This window comes from Poecilia latipinna, unplaced genomic scaffold (genome assembly GCF_001443285.1).
Source record: "Poecilia latipinna isolate Pla-1442-1.1 unplaced genomic scaffold, P_latipinna-1.0 Scaffold2200, whole genome shotgun sequence".
In the NCBI taxonomy this organism is placed as follows: domain Eukaryota; kingdom Metazoa; phylum Chordata; class Actinopteri; order Cyprinodontiformes; family Poeciliidae; genus Poecilia; species Poecilia latipinna.
Window position 1 is genome coordinate 1 of NW_015114816.1, and position 19,045 is coordinate 19,045.

General features: G+C 39.8%; 2 protein-coding genes across 2 annotated transcripts; one reads left to right on the forward strand and one right to left on the reverse strand.

Annotated features, from left to right (window-relative positions):
• Positions 1-75: 75 nt before the first annotated feature.
• On the forward strand, positions 76-7,216 carry irak4 (interleukin-1 receptor-associated kinase 4). Its single transcript, XM_015017889.1, has 11 exons — positions 76-428; positions 502-647; positions 877-1,041; positions 2,519-2,679; positions 2,750-2,814; positions 2,910-3,024; positions 3,114-3,223; positions 3,660-3,846; positions 5,037-5,099; positions 5,209-5,373; positions 6,202-7,216. Exons 1-11 carry the CDS (start codon positions 268-270, stop codon positions 6,250-6,252), a joined length of 1,389 nt encoding a protein of 462 aa, XP_014873375.1. The 5' UTR covers positions 76-267; the 3' UTR covers positions 6,253-7,216.
• A 218-nt stretch (positions 7,217-7,434) lies between these two features.
• Positions 7,435-18,598, reverse strand: LOC106936713 (twinfilin-1). Its single transcript, XM_015017890.1, has 9 exons — positions 18,471-18,598; positions 16,645-16,725; positions 16,314-16,492; positions 14,082-14,177; positions 13,880-13,984; positions 11,756-11,881; positions 9,185-9,335; positions 8,972-9,093; positions 7,435-8,018 (listed from the first exon to the last, which is right to left on the reverse strand). Exons 1-9 carry the CDS (start codon positions 18,493-18,495, stop codon positions 7,851-7,853), a joined length of 1,053 nt encoding a protein of 350 aa, XP_014873376.1. The 5' UTR covers positions 18,496-18,598; the 3' UTR covers positions 7,435-7,850.
• Positions 18,599-19,045: the final 447 nt, after the last annotated feature.

The following is a 19,045-nucleotide window of genomic DNA, read 5'->3' on the forward strand; positions in this document are numbered from 1 at the left end:
AGTGTTTTTTTTGTTTTGTTTTGTTCTTTTTTGTATTTCCGCATTATAGGTGGGACTATTTGTGGACCAGCCCTGTTGCGTTACGTTTGGGGAAGTTGCTCAATATTGGAAAGGCACATTTCCCTTCACTGTAAGGGCCAAATATTGATGTGCTGCTTATCTGGTTATAGCAGCGGTGTCTCCGCACTTCCTTTACCTTTGGATTTTGTCAACATGACGGTCAGATAAAATCAAATTATCAGATATCACCAGAAACTCTTTGTCGGGATGAGTAGTTCTTTGACTTCCGCTTCTTACATTCGCAACATCAGTTACGGTCTACGCCGCCAGCTGTCCGACTTTCTGGACCCTCAGGACAGGTGGAAGGATGTGATCGTGTCCATACGGAAGCCGAGTGGGGAGCCGAGGTACTCCCAGCTTCACGTCAGGTACGTCAGCTCTCGTTACTGTTCGTTCCGTGTTCAAAATGGGATATAAAACACTGCCGCTGTGTGTTTTTAGGAGGTTTGAAGGTCTTGTGGCGCAGGGGAAGAGTCCCACCGTGGAGCTGCTGAATGACTGGGGAACCACCAACTGCACAGTGGGAGAATTGGTGGATATTTTGAAGAGCCGCAATTTGTTGGCTGCTGCCCGTCTCCTGCTACCTTGTAATGAGTTATTATTATTGTAAATGTCATAATTTTGAACTTCATTTGAAAGTTTTACCACAAACCCCTACATATTGTTCCGTAAATTACATTATATCAAAGCTTTCGGTGCAGAATTGGGTAACAAATCATACAGTATTTTCTTTCTGGGTAGTTACAAAATAATAATAACAATAATAATTTAACAGTGACTGTTTACACAGCACCATATTTATCTTCTTGAACACAGGGGAAGAATATTCATCGGCAGAGACACACCTGCTTCCTTTACCACTACCTCCTGACAGAGACCCTCCAACCAGGCCACTGGGTGAGACCCAGAGTCAGCCTCCACCCGCCGGATCAGCACCGGAGACACAAGTACTGAGCGAAAACAGTCAAACAGGACACACAGGTGTGTGCTCAATGTTATTCCCAAACACTTACTTGTAAACGCATAACACCTGCATGCCTTGCAGAAGTATTTATTCAGTCTGAACTTCTGTTTTTTTTTTTTATTATTATAACTTTTTGGGATAAGACAAACTTGACAAAGTGGGATGAGAAGGATATGTCTTTTGCAAATGTTTTTACTAATATAAAACTAAAAAGGATTGTATGCATTTTTATACCTGTTTTCACCTTACCTTCCAGGAAATCCAATGTACATCGATACCTTCGGAAATCATCCAATTAGTACATAAAGTCCAGCTATGAGTAATTGAATTTCTGTACAGCTGTTTCCATGAAAGCCTCAGAGGTGTGTTAGAGAATATTAGAGGACAAAAAGGCATAATTAAAACCAAGAAATACACCACAAAGATCAGGGAGCGAGTCACCCACAAATTTAAAGCAGGGTTCAGTGTTGCAGAAACAACACCCAAAGCTTTGGACGTTTCACTGTTCAGCTCAACATGTGCAACCCTACAAGCTGTGAACCTAAAAGAAGGGTATTTTTCAGAGAACAACCCAAGGCATCAATGGTAAATCTGGACTAGTTGCAGAGATTTAAAGAATCAGTTGACAACTGCAAAAATCTGTTGTTTTAGAAAAGCAAGATGAAGAAAACAACATTTTTGGAAAAAAAAAATGCAATAAGAAATCTCATTAGCAGTTTAGCACAGGCTAATGTAGGAGACACATCAAACAAGAAAGTGACCAGGTCAGATTGAGTCCAATGGTTGAACGTTTTGGTCTACATGCGAGACGCTAACACTGAGTAAAACATGGCGGTGGCAGTATGGTGGTGTGGGGGCGCTGTCTTTTAACTGGTTGCTTTAATTCCATTTCATAATCACCGCCTACTTCTGTGTTGGTCTGTCACATAATATGTGACAATGAAGTATATTATAGTTTGTTGTTGTGAGACAAAAATGTAAGCTCCAAAGGTGTGAATATTTTCACAAGGCACTATAGCATCAGACTACAGTTTGAGCGACTTTTTTTGTTATCTTTGTGCTTATTTTAGTTAATGAAATTTGACATTAAAAACAATTAAATATTGCAATAACAGAAACGACACTTTCAACATTCTGTCATTTTTACTTCGTATTACACAAAGTGAAGCTAAATCAAAGCATCTCTTATCTTGATGGAAATTTGAACTTTGTGTATTTTGTCTTTTGTTTTTAAACTGTTGGTTTTTGTTGCCAGACGTAACCAGGAACTTCTACTGAAGTACTTTGAATATTTCCCCACTTAAATATTTCGTCTGTAGTTATCCAACACAACTATAACTAAACCTGTTTTGTAGTTTATGTAACGTAACAAAGAAACAAAACACTCGAAACTTTGGCCGTGCAACTTTAAACCGTTGTACGTTTTTTTACATTTGTGACCAGCAGGTGGCAGCAGTGACTCCTTTGACCCACTTTCTGTGCATCCCTTGTCAGGCGTCTCCAGTTTTATGTACAGTGAGCTGAGGAAGATCACGGGCAACTTTGACGACCGGTCCGTCTCAAGCGGCGGCAGCCGACTCGGAGAGGGGGGCTTCGGCACCGTGTACAAAGGCTTCTTGAACAACAGAGCTGTGGCGGTGAAAAAACTAAACCCGGTAAGTGAGAGTGTCCACGTAGAAGAGGGCACACTGTTTCACATGCTTGAACATATGATGTCCCTTCTAGATAGATGACATGCCTCTGGACAAGCTGCAAGATCAGTTTAACCAAGAGATTCAGACTCTGAAAGTGTGAGTTTGTGTCCGTCGGCGTAAAATGTGACGCTTTCTGTTCTCCTCCGTCTACGTAAGAAAGTTCTGTTTTAATAAAAATGTTTTCCTAACAGGTTGAAACACGAGAACTTGGTTGACATGGTTGGATTCTCATGCGACGAGCAGCAGATGTGTATAGTGTACGCCTTCATGGCCAACGGATCTTTGCTGGATCGACTCGCTTGCTTGGTAAAAAAAAAAAAAAAACGTCCGCTGCATACAGAAAAGCTGATCTGGCCTCCATGCAGAGGATTTAGCTTTTGTTTTCGTTTACATAGGACGGTAGTCCTCCACTTTCCTGGCGACAGAGGTGCTTGATCGCAGAAGGGACTGCTAGAGGTTTGGAGTACCTCCATAGCAACCATCACGTACACAGAGATGTTAAAAGGTGCGACGGCTGCAGTCTTTGTGTAATATTCATCTCTTCTGATACCTGTTTTCGTTTTTTTTTTTTTTAATAAAAAATAGTTGCACAATCTTCAAATTCTGAGACTGAAGATCTACAGTGCTTTAAACTATTTGTGCTCATTTTGTCAAATGACAGAAGATTTGTAAAATGTAATACATAGATCATGTCACCTTCTTCCCACTTCACAATTATGCACTACATTGTCTTGGTCTGCCACATAAAATCCTGATGAAACACATTATAGCAGAAAACGTCCAATAGCATCAGTACTTTGCCGATCCACTGCATCTTCCCCTCAACTCGCCACAATAAACGTCACAAATCTGTTCCGTCTTTCTGCAACTTGAGCGAAAACAAAGATGTTTTTTTTTCCCCCCTTTGCTTGTTGTGACTCCTATTTGTTTCACCCTCTTAGTGCAAACATCCTGCTGGATGAGAACTTTGTGGCGAAAATCTCCGACTTTGGGCTGACAAGAGCGTCGGCCAAGCACACGTCTACGACGATGAGGACGGACAGGATCGTGGGGACCCGTGCGTACATGGCCGCTGAGGCTCTGAGGGGAGAGATCACCCCAAAATCTGACGTGTTCAGCTTCGGAGTGGTACGCTTCGGACACACACACACACATGCACAAAGGAAATACGGCTTCATTTTACCGCTTACTTTTAAGCTTGACCGAAGGTTGTTGAGTTGGCAAACTAAGCACTATTTCTTTTCTCTTTTTTTTCTTTCTTTTTTGGAAACTTCAAAGATCTTTAGTTTAGCTTGAATAATCAAGACCAGATTCTTTTCACTCAGTATTTAGTGGTGATATTTAGTCACATTAATGGCGTGCGTTAAAAAGGCATGCAAGACATTTATGAGAGTCGTATGCCAGGTGACGCAGTTGATTCAGAGTTTCATGAACTCCTCTGTCTGGCACAGAGTTCTTGAGTCAAACGTGAGGCCGTCGGTCCAGCAGTGGCAAGACAACGATCCCGAGCACAGCAGCAGCAAATCCATAACAGAGTGACTGAAAAGGCAAAAACTATCATGGTGTTACAGTTTCCCAATCAAAGTCTGAAGCTCAGCCCAAATGGATTGTGGAACAATCTACAAACCCGCAAATCAACTACTAACTACATCTGTGACTTTTTTTTTTTTGTTTGTTTGTTTAATTACCAGAAACAAAGCGGACCCTCTTGTTGTGTGTCCAGACATTATTGTTAGATCCGAGTCATTTTGAAGCCTGGTAAAGATCAGATCTTTTTTTTTTCATGCCTTGAAAGCAAAGAACTCCAAAAAAAGTTGCGACTCACTCTTATTCCAGTGGTACTGTGCTGGTGGTCTTATTGTGTTTTTCCTTGCATCTGTCTGAAATTACCTTTCCCCTCCCTTGTTATTATAATATTTACAGATTCTCTCTGCACAGGTTCATATGCAGGGTTTACTAAATCCTCTCCACTGGTACCTCAGGGCTCTTTCTGTTTGTAATGAAAAAAAAAAAAAAAAGCCTACGAGGCGGGTTGTTTACGTCCATAAGCAGCTTTCCCAGGTTAGCGAATCCAATTCCATTTAAAATGGATGTGCAGCAGCATTAAAATGCAGTTTCCTGCTGGAGAAGTTCCTCCTTTTTCATTCTGAGGGATGCCAGTGGCTGTATTGTTCACCATCTTTTTTCTTTTTTTTAAATCTGAACAGCTGTGGGAGTGGGGCTGTTGTGGTTGAAGATGCGGGGCGCATGGAGAGGAAATAAGGGGCTGCCTGTTGCCCAGAGCCGTGTAATTAACCTCATGGCTCTACTGTCTACAGGTGCTGTTAGAAATATTGTCTGGACTTCCGCCAGCTGATGAAAACAAGGAGCCCCAGTTCCTGGTAAGCTACGCACGAGGCTTTTACTTTAGCGGGAAACAAGCTGCTATCAGTGATTAAAAAAAAATAAATAAAAAATCTCAGTCCGCCTTTCCCGTTTGCCCCATCTTAGATGGATATCAGGGACGACATCGATGATGAAGACGAAGATCTGACCCTGGAGCAGTTTTTGGACAGGAAGATGACAGACTGGGAGCTGAGCCAGGTGGAGAGCATCTACTGCTTGGCTTCCAACTGCTTGGACGACAGGAAAAACAGGCGGCCGTTCATCAAACAGGTACAGTCAGTAGAGGCGCAACGATTTATGGGCGCCAGTTTCCGTACTTTTGGGGGACCGGCCGATACTTACACGTGAAGCCGATATTATAAACCGATCTTATCTAGCTCAGCAGAGGTCTAAAAATCACCCACTGTCCTTTTCTGTCGATGCATCCCAGCTAGTAGCATGATTAAAAGTATGTATTTCTTATAAGGTCCAGTGGTTTACAGTGCCTTCCTTGAGTCTTCCTTCCTCTGAACGTTTCAGTTTCTACTTTGCACAAAGCACTTCCCTGAAGCATGATGCTCCCAACTCCGTGTTCCCCTGTGGTCATGTTGTTTTTGACCTGAAACCATTCGCCGTCGCCCTCGCTGTACGTTTAGGGTCGTCATTCTTCAGGAAGGTGAACCCTGACTGCAGTATTCAGACTTTTACAGACTCTTTACACGAGATGAAGAGCTACGAATCTCTACATCTCTGGAGGAGAGGCAGAGAGTAAATTAAGCAGTGGGACTTGGTTTACTAGTTTGGTGGGCATTTGGTTCCTCTGGATTTACTTTAGGAGTATCAGAGTGAATAGAGATTGATACGAATCCATTTCACGATTTTCATATTTGTTTTTGTTTTGAATTTTGAAAACTTTATAATTTCCTCCTTAAGGTGTGTTGTTTTGTTGGATAAAGTATCAAAATCCAGTAAAGGTCATGACTACAATGTGTAAAGAAAGGTCTGCATACTTTTGTGAGGCTTTGAATATGAAACGCAAAACATTTCTGCTGCTTTAGCTGTTTGCAGCTTTTTAAAGTAAAATTCTGTTTTGTTTTGTTTTTTTGGGTTTTTTTGCAGGTTGTTTCAGAGATTCACAGCGTCGTCAAAAGCATCTCGTTGGAATCGTAGGCATGGAGGGAAACGAGAGGCTCACATTAACGAGTCAGAGTCTGTTCCAAACTAAAGACTGACAAGTTTTCTGCCTTTTGACTTTAAAAAGTTCCTTATTGACTGTAAGAAAGAGATCTAGCATTAAAACATCTTTCCCTACTTGATTTATATTCACGAAAATTTGAAGAGGAGCCCCAACAGGACATATGAGCTCCGCTACACAGATATTTAGCCATTAGCAGGCATAAGCCCATCTTACAGCATTAGCTCCAGTCAGAGGCATCGCCAGATTTGTTGCAAGACTGACTGCTACTGGAGATCCTTCCCATCCACAGCATCTCATCCATGACTTCTTAAAGATACTTGGAGGATATGAGTTGGAAGAAAACTGAGAACATTTTAATAAATTTTTTTTAAATTTCCAGGCTAAATTTTTGTGTTATAAAGTAAAAAGTCGTTTTATTTTTGAAGAAATAAAAAAAGGACCAAAATTGTCTGATTTAAATATTTTATTTTTCATCTTTAAAAGAAAAATTTGTAAGAAAACAAAGAACAAACATTATTCGTTTTCTCTAATGACAATGAATATAAAGGGATTTTTTTTTTCCCCTTCACATGAGGTGAACTAAGTAGTTTGCCAAATATTAATCAGTAGACCAGTGGATGAGGCAATGTTTCCGTCAAGGTAGTATTCCCTTTTCTATCCGATAAGAGCTTGGCATTCCTTCCTCTGTGGGAACCAGGTTTTTATTCGCTTCCTCTCGGTGAAATGCGAGATGTACAAGATAGATGGAATATTTCTGGAAGCCCGGTCTTTTCCACTGAAATCCACACCGACAATCACCAAAAACGGACCGCTTCTTAATCATAGAGCATCACACAGCTACAATATGTACATTTACAGCACTTGCATAGAAAAATAAGTTTCTCAGCAGATGATTTCTTTTTTTTTTTTTCTTCCCCCATGTAAACCACAGTTATATCAAAAAGAAGGAATTTTGTCTTTATAAAAATGCACTGTTAAAACGAATGGAGTCGACAACGTGGGAATAATTCGGATCTTTTCAGCTTTGGAGCACCTTGTTGTGCAAACAGTAGGAGACGAACACACACAAAAAAAAACCCCAAACGATTCTTGACACAGACTTAAGGAATGATATTTAGGAATTAGAATACGAACTCAAAAGAATTTTTAAGAAAAAAAAAAACATTTCTTTCTATATTTGCGCGAGTTCACATTAGTCGTGCTTGAAAGTTTTTTTTTGTTTTGTTTTTTTTTTTCCACTAAGTGTTAGAGCTGGCAACGAAGCAAATACCTCAACTTTTATTTGGGCCCCTTGAGTTACAGTTGAGCTGCTTGTGAGTGTGTTAAGATGCGCGTTTCCATTTGGCAAGCTACAAATGGAACGTCTGAAGGGTGTCATTGCTCAGTTCTCCTTGGCGTGCATAGTTGGGTAACATGGTGAGAAAAAATTGAGGTTCTTGGGAAAAGAAAACAGAAACATAACAAAAAAAAAAAGTCAAATACAATTTTTTCGTCGCCCATCACAGGGATGTTCCACTGTGGAACACGTTATGGGGTGGAGGATTTAGGGTGTGTGGGGTGGAGGTGTGTTTTAATCCTCCTCCTCTCCCTCGCCGGGTGGCCGGGTGATTCGGCGACCTCCCCTCTTACCGGCTGGGCCTTTGGGCTTGGCAAAGCGCTCCTTATAGGCGTGCTGCTTGGGATGCACCTCGGCGTACATGAACTCGCCTGTTAGTTCGGTCCCGTCTTCAATTTCCAACTGTGAAAGGAAAAAAATAAACAATACCTGGCAAGTCAGTGTCAGTCTATAAATAAGGTGGAGTTGCCATTTCAAGCTGTTTAGAATCCAACAAAGGAGTCATTTAGCTCTCATGCTGATTTGTTACAAGTTTTTATTTCAATCAATTTTCATGGTAATGGCTCATTTTCTGAGGCAGTGAATTTAGAACTTATTTATTTTTAGCTGCGAGCCATAATTAAAGAAATGAATGCTTGAAATAGTCAGATCCTTCTGATAAATCTGTACGGAGTTTTACATTTCGGACTGAATTATTAAAAGTAAATTTACATTTCAATTATGATTTAATCAGCTACACCGATTGCATTGGTTAATTTAAAAAATATCCAACTTCAACCATAACTGCATTAATTAATTAATGCAGTTATATAAAACTGTATTAATAGTTTTCATATTTATTTCACTAATAAAGGATCAAACTATAAAAAAAAAGAAAACCATTAATTGATTTATGTAGAATTTATGATACCGAGACAAACTTAATCTCTTACTTTATGACGACCATTTTCAGGTTTTCTATGTAGTCTGAAAAAATCTGAGATTTGGTCAAATAATTGTCCAGGTCTGGATAAGTTTGGGCAAGAATAGAGCATAGAAAAATAGATTTTCAGAACTATTTCTCTGTTCTACTGGCTAAATAAATAAAACCTTTCAGCATGTTCTTCCATCCCATCCATTATTCATCTGACATCCTTCCATCTTGTGTAGTTTATCCATATTTAAAGCTCATCAACTGTAGCACTATCTGCCATAAATTCATACTTTTGCTCTTTCTAAATAAGCTAAAAGAAAAAAAGACAGTTGAAAATGTGAATTTATAGAAAAGTGTGGAAGCTCAACTCTAATAATGCATAGGACCTCTGAATCAAGCACAGAGTAGCTCAAGTGTGAATCACGACGTCTTCATCTCTCACCTTTTTCTCGATCTCAATCTGCAGTTTGGTTTCCACCATGTCAATCAGGTTATTTTTGCAGCTGGAATACAGCATCCTCTCTCGGATGCTACACTTGTACCCTGGCATAGAATAAATGAAGACTGCAAAAGAGAAAAAGGACAACAAGAGATTAGGGCCAAAAAAGATGCCCATCGGAACGTCGGCAACGGCGACGTGTAAAGAACAGCGAACCTGTAGACTCCAAGTAGTCGCCTTCATGGGAATGTTTGTACAGGAAGAAGTGGTAACGTGGAGAATCTTTGGGGACTCTCTTTGGCAGGTCTTTCAACTCGGTTGGCTCAGTGCTGCACAAGCGAATCATTTCCTTTTCAACATCTATTTCCTGTTGACAGAGGAAGGTGAAAGGGGTTATAGTTGGTGTAAGAAAAAGTGACAGTAACCAAAAGAAAACCAGGACTGAGGCGAAGCTAGTTGGACTGGATGTTCACCAGTTTGGTTGAGTTGGAGGAAGGAAGGATTCACCGACTGCAGAATCTCATTTTGACACCTCTCTGCTTTGAGGTCGTCTCCGATGACGACAAGTCTCATTTTTCCAGCAAGGGAGAACCCATCCCAGCTCATCACACAAAGTGTTTTTAATGAACAGAACTCCAAAAGTTTGGATTTTCCTTCCAGACGTGCAACGTTTTTAAGGGGAAATAATTTTTCAAAGGGTAAAAGATTTTATGCAAAACAAAATATGAGCAAACACAATTTCCTAAACCGGAGCTCTGTTGTCAAGGTTACTGGAAAAACAAACAAGAAATAGGTGTCTTCAGACTGCTGTGTGTCTACAGTCCATTTCCTCATCGCCCTCTTCCTCTTTTCATCACACAACTTTAATATTGAGAGAATCAACATCTGTAACCTGCTCTCTGTTCTGGGTGGCCTATTCAGGGGGGCAGAATGCACACACACACGCACACACACACAAAACATGATCAGATGTCATTTGCATTCAAACTGGTTTTCTACTGCTTATTTACATGCCCAGTGAGTTTATTCCTGAATGCCAAATGAAATTAAATGTTTTTGCAGGAGCATCTGGGGGGCAGAGTGTGTGTGTGTGTGTGTGTGTTTGTGTAACCAAACATGTTTACTTACATGTTTGAGTAGAAAAAAGGGGCTTGCCCTGGGATAGGTTCACAAACTAACTGTGGTGGGTCAAAAATGAAAGAAAACTTTTAAACGGACTCAAGGTGGAAAGTTCTCACAGCTTGCTCACGTCACGAACCAATTAAACTGAATTTTAAAACCTAAGGAGTGTCAATTAAAGACCACTTATGAAACCTTTTCTTTGGAGTGAAACACTTACCCATGTTATGGTCAGGAGAATTGTTTTAATGGAATAATAAAAAGAAAAAATAAAATCTAAAACCTATCCGTTTGCCTCTGAAGATCGCAGAATAACAGGCTTCAATTATTCCTTTGTTCTTTGGACTGATCTAATCAGAGCCATGGGTACACTGAATTTTAATGAGCAATGAAACAAAGGCTTTTTTATCAAAAAAAAAAAAAAAGACTGATTCATTGTGTTTGCAAAAGCAGCTCCTGACCAGCAATGCTTCTTTCTGTTTATAAGGTAACAAAAGTGTGAGGTATTTAAGGAGCAAGTTCACTGTTGTAACACTCCCTGTGCCTTGCAGAAATGTTCTTCACCGTTGAACTCTCATCTTCTTATCTAAGTATTTGTGAGGGTTTTTCTGAGAGCAGAACCATAACAAGCAATAATTGTGAAGTAAAAGGAACATGAGAAATACAACCGTTGTAAGAGACGGAAAAACAAACTGCTTCACGGAGACCCAGGGACAGACAGTCAGGGATAGAGTTGTTGAGTAGTTTAAAGCAGGATGAGGCAAAAAAATAATAATAATCAAAACCCCAAGCTTTTACCATTTCTTAGCGCACTGGTTAATTTCTTGTTTGAAAATAAAAACAGCTTGGTACAACTGCTAACCCACCAAGATAGCGAAGCATCTGCCTTATATTAAAGAAGAGAACAACGAACATTTTTAGCCAACATGCCAAATATGACAGTAAATTAAAACACAATATACCGCACAGTGAAACATGGTGGTGGCAGCGTCATGCTGTTGAGGTCATGGTAAAATGAATGAAGGCAAAAATGGAAGAAAACTTGTTGAGTGCAACGAGGGGCGGATTCTCTTTTCATCAGGACATCGACTCTTAAACAGCAACATCTGCTGTGGAATTAGATAATATAATAAATGGTTCAGATTTAAAGACAGTCGTGTGCTGGAGTGGCCTAGTCAAAGTTCAGAGAGTCTGTGGCTAAGCATGTAGCAATAAGCAATTAATCAGTTAATTTCATGGTAAATTAAAAATTAGAAGGAGAATTTTCATTCTTATGAATCATATTTTTTGAAAGGGTAACTTTATTCACACAGACCTCACAATCCATTTTATTTACGGTTTTGGTTGTTTTTCGATATTTAAAATATCTTCCAGTTCCAGTGTAAAGTGTTGTTTGCTAAATTAATTTGTCTGAGAGACAAAAAGAAATGATAACCACTATCAATACCTGAAAATGGCCTCAAAACGATGTTATCGTTCATCAAAGGAATTACTGGGATAATTTATCTTCCTGCAATATTAATTATCGTGTCTGCGATAACTGTGGCAAACCTGAAGGTCCGTGTCCACAGACGCTCACCGTCCAACAACAACAACAATCGCATGACAAAAATGTGAAAGGGAGGAATGACCACTTTAGCAGGGCATTGCTTTCTGTTGGGAACTCACCAGTTGCACATAGTTGATTCTCTTTTCCTTAAAATGTGCCAGTGCGTCAGCAGCATCTTTGTGAATGGGGAAGGCCACTCCCTGCAGAGTCTGCTGCTTGGTGTCCACGCTGATGTCCGTCTGGACCTGAACACAAGAGCTGCTGGTTATTAGGCTTCACCCTCTATTTGATTTCTAAGTCATTGTTACAACAAACACTTTAAAACTGAACAATCTCATTAGATGGGTTTAAAAAAAACAAACGCACAGTAAACTGCTGAGCCGTCCTGCTTAAAAGCTGAGGCACTCTGATAACAGATGAGGAGTCTGTATTGGAAGTGGCAAGGCGCCTTTAGCAAATCAAACAGAGAACTTGAAAATGCAGAAAGGATTACACTGATAGATTGCGTCTATTTTTAGAGGTCTGATCCTATAAATTGGAAAGCCTCGCAGACATGACTGAGCACAAATGCAGCTACTTCACATTCCAAACACGACTGTGTGTTTCTTTTACCCATCTGCCTGGTAAAAAGTCAAGGCAAGATGTTAAATATTCTTAGAGCTTTTGCATCTGGATGGTACAGACTAAAGACATTTCATCTTCCTTCGACAGCTGGCCAAACGGGACCAGCAGCAAAAACCTCACTTCCCATTTGCGTTGCAGTTTTAAATTGACAGTGCTCTGAAGAGAGGCTACGCCACTAAAAACAGTTCCATATATGGTAAGGAAGAGAGCTGTTGTTTATGCAACAGGCTGGGAGAGCAGCAATTAGAAAATGCTGTTAACTCAGGAAAAATGACTCCAAGTCAAAAAACTTGACCTAAACTTCCCCCTGTAGACGCGGTGAAGGTTCAAGTCTGCGAGGTAAGTAGAGGCAATTACATCAGCAGTATCACGTTACCGCATTCATCTTTCTTATCACAACAAAAGGCAAAGCACAACGACAGAGCTCACTTGTGTCCCAGAGTGAAATCACTCTCCACTGCAGAGCTTGGACATTTGCATACTTGAGGTCAGATTTAGTTTTGAACTCTCAACGACATCTTCAGCCACTTTTTTTTATTTTTTGGATTCGACTAAACAAGCCCCATTACTGGGTATCTGAGCTGTTTTTTGTTTTTTTTGTTTTAATGGACACAAGGGTGTGAGCTGTAAAAGCCTTAATGAGAGTGATCTCTGCCAACATCCTGCTGTTCTAGCCCATCAGCATGTTTGATACTGCCAGGCCAGCATCTGCACACTTGCAATGCTGCTGACCTTGTGCGCTTAAAAGGCCTTCATTGATACTTTCACCCAGCCAGGTTCTGGTTTGGGGGGGGTTTCACATCACACAGGAGATTAGGAGGAAGAGGAGGAGGAGCACGAAGCTAAGCAGTTATTTTCAACTGCTGAAGTCTAGAGTGTGAAGATGATACAGTGAGTGGTGTTTCCTTTTAGACTTAAAAGAACAGCCTAAACTACACCTGGACAAGAGAACTGCATTATTTCCTTATATACAAGTGCTGTCCAGCAGATGCTTTGTAAAAATTTTTTTTTTTTTTTAAATCACAAGATTTCACCAAGTATTTTCGGTGTAGTTTCTAGTGCAAATATCTTAGCACACTTAAAATAAGTGACTTTTCAGCTACATATAAGAGCTTGTGTTAAGTCAATAATTTGCTAATATTGATTTGAAGGTACTACTTCCACTGGAAGACATGAGTGAAATAATCTGCCAGTAGAACTAGTACATTTTCATCAATATTAAATGGGGCAATATTATGTGAAAATCAACTTTTCTTAGCTTTACATGAGGTAATTATGTTATTTACACATTAAGGTCATACCTGGAGTGTTGCTTTGATTCTTTCATGCATGTTTGAGAAATCTTTTAATCTCCCACGATAACCATTCAGCTGTGTAAAACGCCTGGGTGGACCTAGCTCCGCCTTTAAAACGCAGCTCCTCCTCTGGAGCTGCAGTTTCAAAGTTTCCGAGCTTCAGCCTCACAAACCACCCTTCCCTCTGAGACTCCTATATCTTGCTGAAAAGTCAGTTTTGTCTCATTTCAAGTGTACAAGTGATACTTGCACTAGGATTAAAAACAAAAGTACTTGGCAAGATTTTGTGTGTTCGCGTGTGAAACTGGGATTCTTGGCGGTTACCTCACTGAGTTTGATCTGTCTCAGTTCCTCTTCTGCAGCAGTGAGGGGCAAAGGAGCCGCCTGTGAGGTCAGATATTTCTTGTAACCACTGAAGTTCAAATCCTCCTGCAAACAAAAACCGCATTTACAGATTCAGAAAAAAAAAAACAACAACAAAAATAGAAATAAAATAAACAACTTCATGTGAGGTTCAACGACAAACCTTTGTGGTTCCAAAAATGTCGTCCTTAATGTGCCCTCCTCCAAACTCTTTCTTCAGTGTCGCCCTGGTAGCAGCATATAACATTTTGTGTCGCACCTGGAAAAATAAAAGCAAATTAAATGTTTTTATTATGATGAAAAGTCGGGGTCGGATCAGGATTTTTCTGACCAAAAATAATTTCAGTTTGCTTTTTATGTGACAGATTACCATTTTTTTCTTAGGGCTATAAAACAGCAAAGAAAAAGTATATTGATTGATAAAAGCTAAATAGAAGACAAAGTCCAACCAATGATGGGAGTGGAATCCACAAAGTTAAGACCTACTAACATTATAACATTACCGCTCCCATCATTGTTTATATCAAAAATAAAGTTTGGTGCTATTGATACATTTAATGACACATTTATGAAAACACCAAAACAAATTCAGCAACCACCTGCCAATCAAGGGAAACATGGCAGCTTTGGATCTCTGACCAGTCGACTGGTGCGTCTCTTAAAATTCACAATACTGGTGGCTAAAATGTTAAACACAAACTTTTAGATCAAAATAAAAAAAAATAAAAAAAAACAGTACTCAATTATTTTCCATTAAATGTTCAAACTTTGGGAAAAAATGGTAAGAATGTCTGGAAACTTAAAAGTATTTTCCTTTTTCCACACCTGGAAAATAAAAGCAACCTTCATGCATCTTGAAGTCTGAAGGGACCGCAGCATTATTATTGCATGTGTGAGGGTGTGTGTGTGTGTGTGTAATGTTCACTTGTCTGTAGCTGTTCATTTTGCAGGATAAAATTACCCTGGAACATCTTGCTTTAGATTTATCGAGGAGTGAAGCTGAGCTTATATTAACTTAAACAGATTAAATATTTTCATCAGTTTCTTTATTCTAAGCATTCTAAGTTTTTTAAAAGACCTTTAAAAACTATAATAGTTTAAATTTAAGACCTAACATCAATTTAGGTTTGTTACCTTAATAAATAATAAACAAATATTAGCATAACTACAGTTTAATTTACACAAATTACAAAGAAGCCAGTCTCAGGTGAATTGTCTAGTCTGAACTTTTATCACACCGTAAACTAATGCCTAAAGAGAGAGCTACGCCAAATGAAAGCTTCTTAATATAAATAAAGCAAATATTTACAATAAAAAATACTAATAAAATATATTATACAATAAATAGCCAAAAGTACAAAAAAAAAAAAGCAGAACTAAATTTAACTGAAGACCCATGGAAAATGTAGCAAGACCTCTTAAAATTAAGAGTCTTAAATGTAAACACTGATTAACTCAGTGATCTATTCAGTGCAATTTATTCCAAACATCAGGTTTAGGTTAAGGCTAGTGAGCTTTACTTCAAGAATCTGGACACACCCTTAAAAATCAGACAGACACTGCACTAATTGCTAAAATTACCACTTTTGTTTTGTGACAGTAAAGTCATTCATGAATAGTTTTATTAATTAGCATTGCTATCCTGCTTGCAGCCTTATAAACTGGTTTACTACTTCAGTTCCTGCAATGAAAAAAAATAAAAAGACAAGCAACTCATGAAGACGCCACTAAAAACAATGGCCAAGAGTTTTGAACTACAAAGGCAAATTTCTCTGACATCAAAATAACAGGTTGAAGCTCTGTGCACATGGTTGACTTGATGGATATACCCAAAGTGAAAACAAACGATTCCAGGTCAGTAAATCAGCAGCATTCATGCACATGCAGGTTGTGAAGAGATTAAGCAACTTCTAGGCAAGCCTCAACCTGACACTTTATGCTCAGGAACAGGAATGTTAAAGGTCAGCTTTGTGACTCCAGATGGGAGTTTCAGAACAAAGAGCTACAAACATATTTGCACCTTGCATCTTCATGCTGCATAACATTCCTTTCCACAGCCATGGAAACATAATGTTCCCGTGTGATGTCTAAATGAAACAAAATCGGGACGAGTTTGTTATGTTTGAGTCGGTTGCCAAAACCTCATTGGGCTGCATACATTACCCTAAAAACTGAAAGAATAACTTAAAAAAAAAAGGCAAAGTAGCCTGTTATTTAGAAAAACACCATAATCAAGCCATATTTAGCTTTTAAGACTAAGAAGGTATGAAATCAAACACGGGCTGGTTGCTTTGATGCGGTCAACTCCACCCCTCTTATACCCAAAGCAGAGCACAACAAATGCTGCGAAGAATGGAAAGCTAGTCATTAAAGGCAGCAGGCGCGGCTGTCTTACAGTAGAGTGGTCTGGTGACCAGGAGAGGAGGATCCATTCGTAGCCTTGGTTGTTAGTGGAGTCCAGACGGTACAAAATATAGCATGGCACGGCATCCTCCAGAAGCGGCAGCACTAGGGAATCGTATTCCTGATCCCACTTCTTGGACGCTTTCCTGGTGGTGCCCAGTGTCAGCTGCTCTGGAAGGCAGATGTGTGCAGACCGAAATGTAAGCACCGCAGAGTTTTCTTTCACGCACACACACACAGACACACAACCTTTGGGCAGAGGGGTGAGTTCAGCCTTTTCTTGGCACAAAAGGTTGTAAATAAATACAAGGTTCTCTGCTTACCCTCCTCGATGACGATCTTCAAGACTCGATACTGGTCTCCGCTCCTGGCGTTGGCAAAGATTTCTTTCACGTCGTTCCCAGCTTGGAACAAGATGGAAAAGATATTGTTTAGAAAAAGAGCTAAGCTGTGCAGAAAGGGACAGTCTAGTCCGGTTGTTGGTTTTCAAAGTCTGATTCGAGCCGTCAGGTATAAGCAACAGACAAATGACGGATTAGTCCAGTTAAAGTGCATTAAAGTTTGCAACCAAACTCATTTCGGTTCATTTTAGTCAGTGTTATTGGGCACGAAGGCCCATGAATGACTGCTCATACACAAATCTATGTTGGAGCTCAATAAACGGAAAAGCAGACATCGGTCAGCTAACAGTATCAACGCACTCCATTGTTTTAAAACGTACACAAAAAACTGCAAAAACTTTCTATCGTACTGATTTTAACTTCGATTAAACAGATGCCACAAATTTCTCATGTTCAGTTTTGCCTTGCTTATAAGAAAAGTCAGCTTCACTCAAGGAGATATTTCCTGCTTATTGTTATTATTTTCTTATTGTTATTATTTCTTATTTTGTCATACTTGTGTTGCCCTAAGAGCAGCAATATTTTACACAATAAGCACATTTACTTGGAAAAATACAAGGCTTAGCAGGTGATTCTATAGTTTTACTAAGGTCCTCTGTATTAAAATAAGGAATATTATCAGACATGTTGTAACCAATAATGCAAAGAACCTTAGAAGTGCTAGTTATGATTATTACTTTTCTGTTTAAGTAAGTAGATCATGTTGTACACGGTTTAATTTTTGTGCCAATTCCCTGAAATTGTGGTATATTTTACACAATGCAGTCATACTGTGCGAGATGTTCATGCCTACTGTAAGTCTAACAACTCTGACCTATGTCCGAGCACAGAGGTCAACAGGTAAAATAGCTTCTCAATGACTAACTACAAATCCTGGTGATATTTTTTTTTATCATCATTACTATTCAAACAACATAACTAATGCAGAAACACAGATTCACTAACTCTTTCCGATACAAATCCGTTTTGCAGACAAATGTGTGTGATGTCCGTTTCCTGTTGCACACACCAACAGGTGCTTTATCAATGCCTTTATTGAATGGGTCACATATTTATGTGACCCATTCGGGTTAGATAATCGGTTTCCCCTAACGGAGGGGACGGAGATAAGCTTCACTTTGGATAAATTAGAACATCTCTATAAGCCAGTCGCTGTTCATAAAAACAGTAGAAAGTGCAATATTCCCCTTTGCCTAGTCTACAACACGTTTTTCTCTCATGTGGATAAATTTGTGAATGCAGACTAAACAAATTACCTGCGTAGGCATCTTGTGTAGCAGGTGGTCACGCCCAATCTGAAAGGTCTCCATCAACACTGCATAATATCCGTGCAATTCAGATAATAACTGGAACCTTGACAGGTGCCAGACCGGCAGTGACTTTAGATGAAGGCGTCGCCCATTGATTCAGAGCCTGAACTAACCTCACAGGGTTTCAGTTTGATGATTAAAAAAAAATAGAGAGAGAATTGCCTCAAAGCGGCGTCAAGAAATACTTTGAGAAGAAAATGCTTTGGGACGGCTACGGAGAGGCAAAACGCTCGGAAATAAGTCCTCCTAAAGTCCAGAGCGGCACAGCTGGTCGCACAAATCACTGAAGCTAGCTAGGCTAGCTAGCAGGGACAGATCAGCTAACTTGACGCTAGCTTCTGATTGCAACAAACTGCACCGGGCGCTTGAAGCTCAGCTTCAAATTCAGACAGCGGAAGCAGGCAAAAGTGAGGCACTGAAATTAGAAATAACCCCTACCTTGAATGCCCGTTTGATGTGACATTGTGTCTGTCGTCGGACAGAGGAATGAAGCAGCTGACCAGGCGAGAGCGAAGAGAAGAAGCAGGAAGTGAACTACAGCCGAGAGACCCGCCCCGAGTCTGCAGGAGTCACGTGACCTACAGTTTGCCGTTTCCTACTGTTTGAGGATACTTACTCACTTACTTATATGGGAAATAAAAAAAAGAACTTATTTACGGAGCCCGCCTGGTCACATTGGAGTAAAAAAAAATAAATAAATAAAAAGTGTTCTTCCGAAGCGATAAAAGCTGAGTAGCTCTTGAATTGCTACAAAATAGAGCTGTATTTCCCTCAGCTTACCTTACTGGGTGGCAATTTTGACACCACGATACACCATAAAACCTATTCTGAACATCATGGCATCCCAGTTTTCCATGTCTGGCATATAACCATTCATTTTTGCTTTTAAAGTGATGATATTGATCCTGTGTCCAAACAGAGGGATAATCAGTAGGCCTAGCAGCATCATGACCTGTTTGTTCTGAAGATCCTGCAGCTTCCACTTTGTCTTCTAGGAGGAACCACAGAGCTCT

Coding starts and splice junctions, on each gene's coding strand:
- irak4 (XM_015017889.1), top strand. CDS start 268: ATGAGTAGTTCTTTGACTTCCGCTTCTTACATTCGCAACATCAGTTAC. Junction 1,042..2,518: donor CAGTCAAACAGGACACACAG/GTGTGTGCTCAA, acceptor ATCCCTTGTCAG/GCGTCTCCAGTTTTATGTAC. Junction 5,100..5,208: donor ACAAGGAGCCCCAGTTCCTG/GTAAGCTACGCA, acceptor GCCCCATCTTAG/ATGGATATCAGGGACGACAT.
- LOC106936713 (XM_015017890.1), bottom strand. CDS start 18,495: ATGTCACATCAAACGGGCATTCAAG. Junction 16,493..16,644: donor GAAGATCGTCATCGAGGAGG/GTAAGCAGAGAA, acceptor TCTGCCTTCCAG/AGCAGCTGACACTGGGCACC. Junction 13,985..14,081: donor ACATTTTTGGAACCACAAAG/GTTTGTCGTTGA, acceptor TTTTGTTTGCAG/GAGGATTTGAACTTCAGTGG.